We start from the raw sequence: 14674 nt of genomic DNA, 5'->3' as shown, positions 1-14674 counted from the left end.
TTTGGGAGTATGAAAAATGACCTTAGGTTTTTGGCCTATACAGCTGAAAGGCATTGGTGATGTTCACGGAGATGGAGAAGACACTGGAGGGAGGCAGAAAGCACGTTTGGTTTTAGTCTCTCTTGAATTTGAATGACACACAAATAATATCTTGAGAAGGTAATCTGCGGAGAGCTCTCTAACATTCACAGGAGTCTGTGATAGACATTTGACAGCTACTGGGAAATGGCTGGAAATTTAAATAATGGGCATGAAGATAGCAACTAGGAGAGATTACAGAGTGAGAAAGAGGCTAGTGACAAACCTTGAGAAACCTTGACATTTAAATTTCATAGTGAAGGATAATCCACCTAAGGGGATTGAAAAAGCAAGGGTAGTAAGGGAGAGGGCGGTTCATAGATGTCAAGGTTAGTGATTCAGCGTGGAGAGATGAGTCCACGTACAGACCAACAGTGACAAGTTAGGCGAGAGGAGGACTGAGTAGTGACCCTGGGCTGAGTGGCCTGTCTGTCATTAGTGAATTCAGGAAATTTTCTGTGGGCTTAGCAGAGCAGAGTGGGTGGGAAGTGACTGGGTGGCGAGGAAATGAGCATGGTGAGCATAGATATCGTTCAAGAAGTTTGGTTGCAGAGTGTATAACGAGGGGGTAGCTGGAGGGGAAAACTAGGGGTCACGTCCGTTTTGCTTTGCTTTGCCTTTATGGTATTTGAATGTGGGTGAGAGAGATAGAGGGCAGTGGAAGAAGCTGAAAATGTAGATGTGGGAAGCCTTCGGTACTGTGAGGTCCCTCAGAAGGGCGGAGGCAAAGGGATCCTGTGCACAGGCGGGAGCAACCTCACCCTTGTCTCGAGAGAGACAGCCTTAGTACGTGGTTTGGTAGAAGAAGGTTGAAGTGTTCTCTCTTGCTTATTTCTAATGGCATGTAAATAGGAGGAGTGCTATTTGTGGAGAATGAGGGGAAAGTTTGAAGGCTTGCAAGCTTTGAAGACAGTGAAGTTAAGGGGTTCGATCAAATACTGTGTAAAGTGCTCCAGACCAAAGTGCCTTCAGTTTCCAAGTTCAAGGCACTCATAAAGCAGTGCTGGTGAAAACTGAGGAAAGAGATGGGTTTTCAGAATGGTCCTGGTAAGGGAAGGACCTCTTGGTCAAGAAGTTTGCACTAGAGGGAAAGAAAGATTTCTAATCCCCTCCTCATTCCCAGCCTAATTTTTAGACCTGTTGTTCAACAACTCAGCTTAAATGAGTTACTTCTTTCTGGGCACAGTATAATCACAGGACAGGATCAGCTAGTGGAGGATAGCTGTCCAGCTCTCATACATAATCTGGCCAACATTAGCATTTTTGGAGGAATTACACCCACAGGGAATATCACATAGTCAAGGTCCTGTTCTATTAGTTTGGTCTTGTAAGTTAATAAATGTTTATTCTGTGTCCTCTGTGTACCAGATATTTAGAATAAAGCAGAGATGAAAAAAGATATTACCCATCTTCACGGAGCTTTGGCATAGTGGGGAGTCATAACAATAACTAAGTAAATAATTCTAAATGATAATAATCATGAAGGAGAAGTTTAGAATTCTGTAGCAGTTAATAGTAAGAGGGTTCCACTTTATTTTACAGGTAAGCGAAGACTCCCTTGGGAAAATGAATGCAATCCAAACATGAAAACTGGGTAAGTATTTGGCTAATGAAAAGAATTAGTGTATAATGGTATCAAGGGGCTGTGAATGTCGAATTTGGGGAAAGCTATGAAGTCAGTTTTGGGAGAAGTGGGTAATTAGCTGTAGATGACTATAACTGAAAATTTGGGTGCCTATGGACTAGTTCGTGATTTATTTTTCTAGATTGGTCTTCACTAAGGTTGTGTCTGTGATTATTATTGATCATCCCTGATACATGTTTAGACTTCCATGTTTGTTACTCAATGGCTGTCCATTAGAGTCACCTGGGATAGGAGGAGTTTTACTAACTGTCTACTGTTTTAAAGCACCCAGAAATAGTAGATTAGAATTGCTGGACATGGAACCTAGTCATTATTAGTTTTAAAAAGCTCCCAGGTAGTTCTGATAAGTACTTGGTGTGGAGACCCCCTGCTGTGGGGCTCTGGGAGCCACGAGGGTGCTAAGGTTTGTTCTCAGGACATCAGGTCTCAGGTCTCAGAGTGAGGGTGCAGAATTAGAATGCTCTTACAACTCTACCTTCTTCCTTCAAGTACATTTCTGCTTCCACCAGGTCTGAGAGATTTAATTCTTACATATGTTGAGTTTGAAAGATTTGTGTGTGTGTGTGTGTAAGATTTGCACTGATCTCAGTAATTTTGGCTTTATTTCCTTGCCTACATGATTCATAGGAACTCCAACCATCCTTCCACCCCTCCCCTCTCCTCCTTTCCCTGCAGAGACCTTTGTCACTGTCTCCTTTGCCACCCGGTGGGTGGGTGGTATGTCCTCAGCTGTTCTCTTGCTGATGCTTTCTCCACAGCTCCCTAAGTTGAAAGAGTTTTGTTATTTACAGTGATCTACAGTCTCTCATGCAACCTAGTCTCTTAGGCCTTCCAAACTTTGCTCTGTTCCTTCACCTTGGTCGTTCCTTTTGTGTAAGTACCAGGAATAAAGTGTCCCAGCCACCAGTCTGAAAAGCTTGGAGCTCCTGAGGTAGACACACAGAGAGGTCCTCACTGTCCTCACTGTCCTCTTCCCATAAAATGAAGGTGACCATAGGCCAGCTATTTGACTAGATACTCAAGCTGACTATTCTCAACGTGTTCTACCCCAGGCTGGCCTAAACACACCAGCTATGCTTTTCTCCCACTTTCAATACTCTGAATAGACTTTTAAGAGACAGTTCCTGGGAGGTCTGATCACATTTTCACATTGGTCTTGGTCTGTCGCACATGAAGAAGGGTGTGTCTCTATGCAACACATGTGGTATTCAGGTTAGTGGCAAAACACATACAGAGTAATTAATTAATTAATTAATTATGATATTAACGTCAGAGCTGGACCCAACACTTTAAGCAGATAGAAAGTCTTTAAAGGTAGGGATAAGCCCAGTTCTGACAGGTGTCAGGAACAAGCCTGACTGAATGAGTCACAAGTGAACCCAAATATGTTCTCTCAGACTATGGAGTACCTTTCCCTCAGACCATGGAGTACACAGCACCTTTTCACTCTAAACACTGCAAGCATGATCCCTGTCCTTAAATGATTCATTTTCATATATCACTGTGTGACGCAGGTCTCTAGTTGCTCACTCTGTCCTGTTTTATTGCTGGGAGTGGCTGGGGTGGAGAAGCAGCTAAGCTGCTGGGCAGCTGTGAGGCTGGACCGGTAGCCATCACCCAGTGAACACCAGGGGGAAGGCAGGCAGAATAAGGGATGGGTACACCTTCCATGAGCCAAACAGCCAGGTTTCATTGTAGAGAGTATAGGGATCAGACAGTGAGTCAGTTTGAATTCTTCTCAAAGATGAATGGATTTAAGAGGGTATAAGTTACTTTAAGTGCTTCCTTTTGCATCATGGATGTATTCTGGTGATATTTTGTTCATTTTGCCTAAACTCAACAGAGTTACTTTTCATACATACCTTCCAGACTTTGACAAAATGATCCCCATCACCACAGGAGTACTTCAAATGGAAGCCTGAATTCCAGGTCTGAACTTGGCTTTTGAGGTTGGCTTCTGAGAATGGACAAGCCATAAACCCTGAGAAAACTATTTCTGAATAGTTTATAACCTCTAACTTACACAAATCATTCTGTTCTTTCTAGACCACGATTCTGATAATTTTTATTTCCCTGAATGATTTTCTTCTCAAATTAGAATGAACAACTATGTTCCCTGAAGGCTAGCTTCCTTTCTTGGCTTGCTTTCTCCACATTTATTGTGTGCCCTTTCCTATACTGACAATCCGTGTGATACTGCTAAGCACACAATGAGCGCAAAGGAAGAGGAAACCTGTAAACTCTTGTCCATTTCTGATGTTGTAGAACATCAAAGAAGGGAGAGTTTGATGGTTCTGCCTTTTCTTAACACAAACAATGTACTTTCTCAGAGACAAATGGCCTGGGTTTTCTGGGGTTCCTTTTCCTTATGTACAAAATAAAGGAGATGGACTAGAAGTTTTCTAAGTTCCCATTAACCTCTAACTCTGTGGCTTGAGAAATGCCTTTTTAATACAAGTGTCAAGGAAAGGTGGAGTCACCATGCATGTCACCCTGGTGGGGGTGTAACAGAGTCCTGGATCCACTTCAAAGCTTCAGCTGTGAAAACTATAAATGGGATCATGTTGATCAACTGAAGCAATGTATGTGAAAGTACTTTGAAAATAAAATCAAATACAAGAATCAGGGGTTGCTATTAGGAAAGCTGCAAAGAAGGTCCTTCAGAAATTATTTCCCAGCCTCTGAATTTTAGGTCTCTAATCAACTTAAAATATAGCTACACAGAGATGCCACTCCCCATCCAACTTCAGCAACCACAGTGGAGTTAAAATTTGCCAAAGGAATAGCAAGACAATAGTAATTTGCTAATGGGAAAATCCATGCTTTTAAAATTAGCTAAGGAGAGCAACTGCTGAAAATAAAGGCTTGATTTGAAAGACATTTTGGAAATCTGCATTGGCTTTGCAATACCAAATTAGGTTAGAAATTTTCATATTTAAAAAAATCTGAGAGCTACTTTCTAGTAGATTCTAGTGGAGAACATTCTAGGCTAAACCCATGATACTTCATATTCATGTCTTAGTAGTGCTTCCAAGTTGCTAGGCAAACTTAGGAAAATGGCTGAATGTCTAAGGTTAAGCTCTCCCAGTTACAGTGTAGATTAATACTACATGCTCAAGGAGCTTTTGTACATTTCACTCCTAGTAGGTAAGTTAAAGGTAATTTATTAAAAACATTTGTAAAAGTACTTTAGGTATTTTAGATAAAAGTTATCATATTGTGACCAAGGTACAACATCTGGCTTTTCATACATGGTATGCCCTAAATGTTGTTTGTAAATAAAATCTTATAAATGAGTTAGACATATAAAATGCCTTTATAAAGTGAAGAATCCTTTTAAACCACTAAGTTGCCTTATCATATTAGTCTATTTTTTAAAAATCAAATTTTCTGAAAGTACAGTCTACCTGCAGTTCTGTTTACATTAAACACCCAGGGCTATTCACAGAGGTTAGTGATAAGAGTTATTTTCATGGAAGTATGGCACCTTAAAAGTATCAACCATGTCACTGATATAGAACCTAATAGAAAACCTCTAACTTTAAGGAAAACATGTATTTCCTTGAAAATGTCAAAATATGGGGTATTGAAAAAGAACATAGATTCATGTCTGGTATCCCAGTTTTTATGGGCTGCCACCAAGGGAACACCCCTTAACCACCTTGCTCTAGTGGCAAACACAGTTTGTATTCCTGGATCCCATAGCAGTGCAACAATCAGAAATACCATTCTCGGCAGGGTAACACCACAAGAGCAATGTATGGACATCAAACTAAGGCATCCCCACCCAGTTTTTTGTAGAGACCTCTTTGCTTGTCCTGGATTTTGGCTTAAGGGGAAGGCATCAAGACTGCACATATCTAGAGGCTACAGAGGCATTTGCTAGGAATGTGGATCAGGGGATGCCATCTCTGTGCTCTCTCTACCTTGTTCCTGCTCACTGGTATTTCCCAAAAACAAACTTATGCATTTCCCTTGCTCCCTGATTTTTGTGACTGTCACCTAGGGGAACCTTCCAGATTACCTGGCTCTGGGGGACAGTAGGGTTTATGCTTGTAGTCCCACAGAAGTGTATATATGTTCATACTATAAAAGCTTTTCCCAGAGCGTCTGGCTTCCAATTAGCTGGAAGCTAAATGCTAACAGAGGTCCTCTCCTTTAGGACACTGACAGGTCTTGGCATACCTTCAATAAGTGGGTGATATTTAAAATATAATAGGCTATGTGGACAATCAGAGGCTAGAGAGAGAGCCAAGAGCTAGAACAGAGTTGAACAAGGTTCATCTCCTACACAAGACCACTACTTCAAGACTAAGAGAGGCAGTTATTTCATTTAATGCATAAAAACCAACAAAAATTAGTTAAGGGATACACAAGAAAAAATGTAAGAAAAAATGTAAAATGTGACACCAAAAATAAACACAAAATATGGTGTGAAGGGGAGTAAAAATGTAGAACTTCAGAATGTGATCAAACTTATGTTGTCACCAACTTAAAATACAGTTATAGATGTAAGTTTTTAATATGTAAGCCTCATGGTAACCACAAAGCAAAATCCTATTGTAGATACATGAAAGATAAAGAGAAAGGATTCTAAGCTACCACCAAACAAAATCACAAACCACAATGGAAGGGAGTAAGAGAAGAAGAAACTACAGAAAGTAACTATAAAACAGCTGGAAAGCAATTAACTAAATGGCGGGAAGCACATACTTATCAATAATTACTTTAAATGTAAATAAACTAAATTCTGAAATCAAAGGACATAGAATGGTAGAATGAATAATCATTAAAAAATGAACAAAGAAACAAGACCCATCTGTATGTTACCAACAAGGGATTCACTTCACAGGTAAGAATGCACAGACTGAAAAGGAAGAGATGGAAAAGATATTCCTTGCAAATGGAAACCAGAAGAAACCTAGGGTAGCAGTATCTCTATCAGGCAAAACAGTCTTTAAAACAAAGGCTGTAATAAGAGACAAAGAAGAGCATGTCCTAATGATGAAGGGGTCAATCCAACAAGAGGATATGACATTTGTAAATATTTATGCACTCAGCATAAGAGCTCCTAAATATATAAAACAAATATCAATAGACCTAAAGGGAGAAATGTACAACAACAAAGTAATAGTAGGGGCTGCAATATACTCTACTTACATCAATGGATAAATCATTCAGACAAAATCAATAAGGAAACATTGGCCTTAAAGAACAAGTTAGACCAGATAGACTTAACAGATACATCCTGAACATTTCATCCAAAGGCAACAGAATATACATTTTTCTCAAGTGCCCATGGAACATTCTCCAGGATATATAATATATTAGGCCACAAAAATGTATATATGAAACAACATGCTACTGGGCAACCAATGTGTCAAAGAAGGAATCAAAGGAGAAATAAAAAATACCTTAAGACAAATTAAAATGGAAATTCAATATACCAAAATTTATGGGATGCAGAAAAGCAGTTTTAAAAGGGATACTCATAGAAATAAGTGATTACTTCAAGAAACAAGAAAAAACAAAAACTCTATACCTCTAAGAACTAGAAAAAGAAGAACCAAAAAAGGCCAAAATTGGGAAAATAAAGGAAACAAAAAAGATCAGAGAGAAATAAATGAAGTTGAGAGTAATAGGACAGTAGAACAGATCAATAAATTCAAGAGCTGTTCCTTAGAAAGATAAACAATTTTGACAAAACTTTAGCTAGACTCACCAAGAAAAAAGAAAGGATTCAAATAAATTTAGAAACGAAGAGAAGTTACAACTGATAACACATACATACAAGGGATCATAAGAGACTACTATGAATAATTATACAGATTTGACAATCTACAAGAAATAGAGAAATTACTAGAAACATATGACCTACCAAGACTGTATCATAAAGAAAGAGAAAATCTGAAGAGATCAATTAGTAGTAAGAAGAGTAAATCAATAATCAGAAATCTACCAACAAACAAAAATCTAGAACCAGGTAGTTTCACTGGGAAAGTCCACCAAATATTCAAAGAACTGATACCAATCCTTCTCAAATTCTTCCAAAGAATAGAAGAAAGAATGTTTTCAAATTCATTTTGTGAGGCCAGCATTACCCCAATATCAGATCCAGATATCAGATCCAAGGATACCACAAGAAGAGAAAATTACAGGCCAATTTCTCTGAAGAACCAGAGATGCAAAAATCCTCAACAAAGTTTTAGCAAACCAAATTCAGCAATAAAATAAAAGGAACATACACTACAATTGAGTGGGATTTATTCTGAGGATGCATGGATGATTCAATATCCACAAATCAATCAATGTGATATACCACATTAATAAATAAACAATAAAACTCATATAACCATCTCAATAGATGCAGAAAAATCTTTTGATAAAACTTAATATCCATTTATGATAAAAACTCTCAACTAAGTGTGTAGAGAGGGAATGTAATTTGACATAATAAGGGCCATATATGACAAGTTAATAGCTAAAATTATACTCACTGGTGAAAAGCTTAAAGGTTTTCTTCTAAGATCAGGAACAAGAAAGGGATGTGCACTCTCCCCACTTTTATTCAACATAGTACTGGAAGTCCTCGCTAGAGCAATTAGGCAAGATAAAGAAATAAAAGGCACCCAAATTGGTAAGGAAGAAATAAAATTGTCACTATTTGCAGATGACATGATACTATATTGAAAACCTTAAAGACTCCACCAAAAACAAAAACAAAAAACAAACAAACAAACAAAAAAACCTTTTAGAATAAAACAATAGAGTTGCAGGATACAAAATCAACATATGAAAATCTATTACATTTCCATACACTAATAAAGAACTATCAGAAAGAGAAATTAAGAAAACAATCCCACTTACAACTGCATCAAAAAGAATAAAATACCTAGGAATAAACTTAACCAAGGAGGTGAAAGACCCATACAGAGAAAACTACAAGACATTAATAAAAGAAATTGAATACACACACAAAAAAGAAAAGGTATTCTGTGCTCATGGATTAGAAAAATTAATATTGTTAAAATGTCCATACTACCCAAAACAAGCTAGAAACCCAGTGCAATTCCTATCGAAATTCTAGTGGCATTCTTCATAGAAATAGAACCTGCAATCCTAAAATTTATACGGAACCACAAAAGACGCTGAGTAGCAAAAGCAATCTTGAGAAAGGAGAACAAAGCTGAAGGCATCATGCCCCCTGATTTCAAAGCTATAGTAATCAAAATCGTATGGTAAGGGCACAAAAAGACACACATAAATCAATGAAACAGAAAAGACAGCCCAGAAACAAATGCATGCCCATATGGTCAATTAATCTACAACAGAGGGGGTGAGACTATATACTAGGGAAAAGACAGTCTCTTCAATAAATGATACGGGGAAAACTGAACAGCTACATGCAAAAGAATGGAACTGGATCACTGCCTCACACCATACACAAAAATAAACTCAAAATGGATTAAAGACCTAATGTAAGACACCAAACCATAAAACCCCTAAAAGAAAACATAGCCAATAAACTCTTAGACATCAGTCTAAGCAATATATTTTTGGGTGAGTCTCTTCAGGCAAGGGCAACAAAAGCAAAAATAAACAGTTGAGACTACATCAAACAAGGAAGCTTCTGCACAGTGAAGAAAACCATCAAAATATAAAAAGGCAGACTACAGAATGGGAGAAGTTACTTGCAAAGGATACTTCCAATCAGGAGTATCAATATCTAAAATATATAAAGAATTTATACAATTTAATCCCCAAAAGCCTATCTGATTAAAAATGGGGCATGGTGGGACCTAAATAGACATATTTACATAAAAAATATACTGATGATCAACCAACACATGAAAAGATGCTCAACATCATTAATCATTAGGGAAATGCCAATCAAAAGCACAATGAGATATCAACTTGTAAATGTCACAATGGCTATTATCAAAAAGACAAGAAATAACACATGTTGGCGAGGATGCAGAGAAAAGGGAACCCTTGCGCACTGCTGGTAGGAAGGTAAATTGGTACAGCCACGTGGAAAACCAGTATATAATTTCCTCAAAAACTTAAAAATAGAAATGCCATGACTCAGCAATTTGACTTTTGGGTATTTACCCAAAGAAAATAAAAACACTTACTCCAAAAGACTTTGTGCCTCCTCCCTCTGCCCCCACCATGATCGCTGAAACCTTATTTATAATAGCCAAAATATGGAAACAACTTCAGTGGCCATTAATGTGTAACTGGATAAAGAAGATACATATATAATATATATTATTATTTACCCATAAATATAAAATATATATATTATCCACCCATAAAAATAATGAAATCTTACCGTTTGTGACAACATGATAGGAACTTGAGGGCATTATGCCAAGTGAAATAAATCAGAGAAAGACAAAGACCATATGATTTCACTTATATGTGGAATCTGAAAAACACACAAGTAAAAAACCAAGCCCATAGTACAGTGAGTAGACATGTGGTTGCCAAAAGTGGAGAGGCATGGGGAAACGGGTGGAGGGGGTCAAAATTCTAGTTATAGAATAAGTAAGTCATGGGGTTGTACAGCATAGTGACTATAGCTAATAATACTGTACTGCACATTTGAAAGACACTAAGAGAGAACATCTTAAAAGTTCCTATCAGAAGAAAAAAGCACTTCTAACTATGTACGGTGATAGATGTTAACTAGAATTATGGTGGTCATTACACAATGTATAAAAATGTCAAATCATTATATTGTAGACACGAGACTAATAAAATGTTATATGTCAATATGCCTCAATTTTTAAATAATAAATAAATAAATAAATAAGAATGACCAGAGACCACAAACTGAGGTTTTTCAAAGTCACTTTCAATATCTATAATTTTACTATGAAAAATAAAATGAATTCGCTGTATAAACATTTATACTATTCAGATGTTTGTTTCCTGTTGCAGAAGAGACCATCAACAGAAAATACTTTCTATTTTTATCATCACTAACAGAACAGAAGGAGATTTAAAAATTAAGAGTTAATGGGATAGTATTTAGAAACATACATGCACAAACACTTTTATTTTTCCTGATTTAACAAAGAAAATGCTCTAGGGGAACTGCAGACCTGATTAGAAAGTCTGGTAATCTTTCCCTCTTTGATTTTCTGGGCACTTACTGCCTACATGTATCATTTGGTGTGAGTGAATTGTCTTGTATCTTCTCATGCATGTATTTCTTGCCTACACAACAAGAAAATGAACTCTTGGAAGGAAGTTCCCTGTGATCCCGAGCCCTACGCCTTATACATAACCCGAGTGCCTTAATCACTGGCTGACACAAACATTTGCAGGGAGGAGCCTGGTGAGATACACTTAAAACCTTTATTCATTGATTTACAAAATGTACAATATTTACAAAGTTTAGGCATTCATCCCGTATTGACACAAATGCAATGGGGACTCTGAAAATAAATAAGTGGCACATAGGTTAATGTACATATCACGGCTGTTTGCGCTTCAAGCCGTCACCAACCGTGGGATTTAATGGAAAGTTTAATGTAGTAGAAAAGTTACACGGATGACCAGTCCTGGGCCTTCCACATGAATGGCCCTTCCTTGGCTCCTTGAGGCTGGGGATGGTGAGCAAACCACTTTCTTTCAAGAGAATGAAACACCCACCACTGTGATAGGCACACGAGGTGCATGTGGTCACATCTGTGCAGAGTTTGTAGTGATTCCCTCGGGTGGCAGATGAGTTCGCATCACTGGGGACCTGGTCCTTCACACCAGACAGGGAGGCTCTGGCATGGTCGCTTTCTCATTAAGAACCAACATTTGGCCTTTGTCTCTTAGCCGCATTGCATGCAGTACTTGGCAGTTATCAGTGGAGAACGGTCATGTGCAAAAATGGTACTTGTAGATATGTACAACGTCAAGTTTCACTGTCTTAGAGCATTTACAGCAGTTAACCTGCCACCTCTTTTAGCAAGAGGAATGAACTAGGAAGCTGTACCCTCCACCCCTGGAAGAAAAAACACCATCTAGTGGACACACACACAAATGGTGTCCTTTAGAAGCAGGACTGGGCAAACTCCACATGAGCAGATGGACAGATTTCTGTGGTCAGGTCTGGAAGTTTTCCTAGGGGTGGTAATTCCATCTTCCCCTCCCTCCTCAACCCCACTTCAACCTAGAAGACCTAAATTGGAAGGAAAAGTCTTCCTTTTTTTAAGCTTCTTAGAGCCTTAGTACCTTCATCTGTAGCATGAAAATACTAGTAATATTCCCTAGAGGGTGCTTGCAGGTTTTATATGAATATATATATATATATATATATATATATATATATGCACTATATATGTATAGTGCTTAGCATAGTGCCTGCCACATAAAAGGTGCTTAGTAAGTGTCTTATTTTCTCTCCCTCTACTTCCCTCACCCCAATTATAAGCAATGTATTGATAAGCCTACCAAACTCTGATTTAAGGCCATTTGATGCAATTTAGATTATTTTATATCAGAGTTACCATTGTCAGTTTATATCTGGTAATCCCTGAGGGGGTCTCATAAGCCACACACATTTTCCTATGTAGGGCAGATGGACCCTGACAATGATGGCTCCACCGAATTTCATGCAGATATACTCCATAACTCTGCAGAGACACTCATACCAAGTGATGATCACTACCTGAACACTTCCGGGACAATACCATGGAAGAAACCATGAGCAAAAACCCTTAAGGCCAATGCATTCTTCTCACTCAAACATAAGTTAATTGTTTTTCAACACTGGTACAAGTATTATAGATAACTTTGAAAAAACATACATCATAAGCTCTACTACTGTTGAAAATAAGTATTCTCATTTAGTCTTTTCATTCAGAATAAAGAATATTTTACAATATATTTAAGTTTCTAGTTATGCCATACAAAAATAAATATTGTATAAATGATTTACAAGGAAGAAGAACAAGTTGTAACTCAGGTCAAAAGTATAGGAAGGATGGCAAAAGTTTACCATCTACTTCAAAAGCAATCACCCAAATGAAAGAAAAATCCCACTGGGTCTTCCTACTAGTCTCACCATCACCTGACTTGCCACCTACTTCTTGTCTTAGGATATTATGTCTTCTTTCCCTATCAATCTTGAGATAATGTGATACAGGACCTTCTCCCTAAAGCCACTGGGGATTTGAAAGAGGAAGAACCCGGGAGGACTCTCCGGCAATATGATGTGCAGATGGGAGATCTGGCTAAGCCACTGACTGGGCCCTCGTAGCGAACTTGGGTCAACCTCCACATATCTCTATCCTTTCATTCTGAAATCCTATGTCCATTTTAGCTATGACTGAATAGAACCCCATGAGCAGAGAAAACCCCATCCTGCTTTAGGACTCTTTGGATACCCTTTGGCCCAGGTAGAATTCAGGATCTCATGGAGCACAATGAGGTTCCAAATCAAGGCCAACCTCACCAATTATAAAGAAAGGATACACAGTTACTTTGTGGATGCTAGTTCCATTAAGTTGGGAAAGAACCTTCTCCAGCTACCCCTCCCCCTATGCAACAAACTTATGATTGGCTTTTATTTCTTGCACAGAGCAGAGGGGCTTTGATTTCCACCATTGGGAGAAGAATGTTGGGAAAATTAAGTTGGACAACTGCTTACTACTTTTCCAGAGAATCTGACTCAGTCAGAATCTCCAAGGAAACAGTCCATTCATTTCAGAATCAAAGTTTTATAATTCTAAAGCTATAAATAAATTCATGATTATATTTAAACCAGTGGTCCTTTACCTTTCTCCTGAAGAACACATATCTATGCATGTCTGTATAATGTATTGTCTAACATCTCAGAGGATCCCAGGACCTCTTATGGATCATGCATGTATTCCAAATTAAGAGCCTCAGATCTCAATAAATGCAGAATTATTTCCTGGAGTGAAAAGAAAGGTTTGTGGTATGACTCAGGATCAGTTTGGGGGCAGGCTGGCTTTGATGAGGTCTTGGGCTTGGAATGACTACACTGAAGCAATGCTTGTTCCTCATGGTAGGTGGAAATGTTTGGCTGTGAAGACATCTGTGAGTGTCATGTTTTCACATGTCTAAGTATTGTCAAGCCAACGACTCATGCAATGACCTTGGACCATGGACCATGGAAATCTGCATGGACTGCTACTATACATGGCACCTTGGAGCTGCTATAATGTGAGTCCCAACCACATCCACAAGCAGGACACCATCACTGACATGAAGTGTGGGTGCCCATTTGTCTGATTTATGGGTGACGTTGTGGCAAATGTGGCATCAGTTTCATTTCGGGGGAGTGGCAAGTTACAGATATTTCCTTCACAACAGGAAGTGCAGACCTGAAAGAAAGGAAGAGAAACAGAAGGCTGATGAGAAGCTGGCAGATTTTGGAAGGAGGCAAGGATTTTTAGAAGGAATGGTCTCTCTCACAGTCAGACTGAAACGAGAACTACCTGTTCCACTAAAGAGGCACCAACCCTGCATTTAAGGAAGTGGGATGAAATTTCATCTGGAAGCAATGTGATCAACATGGAAACCCTCTGGATGAAGCTTCAAGGAACACGAGTTCTGTTTTTGACCTCCCACCAGGTGGTTATTACATGGTTCTACAACCTTCCTAGGTCTCAGCTTTTCCATCTGTGAAATGTCGATTAGAATGCCCTACTATCTCAAAGAAACCCCTTCTGACTACTTGAAGACACCATTCAGAGGGTAAACTTTCACTTGTCAAATTTCTACAGTGTAAGTGAAGTGAAAAAAAATCCAACTTAAAATTAACTATTTACTTTCATTAGAATTGTCTATATAGCCACTGCCATTCTTGTGCATGAGTTAAAATTTGGAGGGTTTTCATTAATGGAATTATTCCGGCTTTATACTATTTTATTCATAGACTGTAGGAAAGAAAGAAACCTAAAAGGATTGTTGGCTGAAATT

The 14674-nt window shown here is 38.4% G+C and overlaps 1 protein-coding gene across 4 annotated transcripts in view; it reads right to left on the bottom strand.

Annotated features, from left to right (window-relative positions):
• Positions 1-11070: 11070 nt before the first annotated feature.
• LYPD6 (LY6/PLAUR domain containing 6) overlaps positions 11071-14674 on the bottom strand; it is a 124365-nt gene continuing 120761 nt past the window's right edge. For all 4 annotated transcript variants that reach the window (XM_059166825.1, XM_059166826.1, XM_059166827.1 and 1 more), the window contains one exon: positions 11071-14076. In XM_059166825.1, coding sequence (XP_059022808.1) covers positions 13909-14076 — 168 coding nt within the window. In that variant the 3' untranslated portion in view covers positions 11071-13908. The remainder of the gene's footprint in view (positions 14077-14674) is intronic.

Source organism: Mustela lutreola, chromosome 3 (assembly GCF_030435805.1).
Source record: "Mustela lutreola isolate mMusLut2 chromosome 3, mMusLut2.pri, whole genome shotgun sequence".
Taxonomy (NCBI): Eukaryota; Metazoa; Chordata; class Mammalia; order Carnivora; family Mustelidae; genus Mustela; species Mustela lutreola.
Note: the sequence above shows the minus strand (reverse complement) of the source record. Positions and strands in the feature narration are given on the sequence as shown.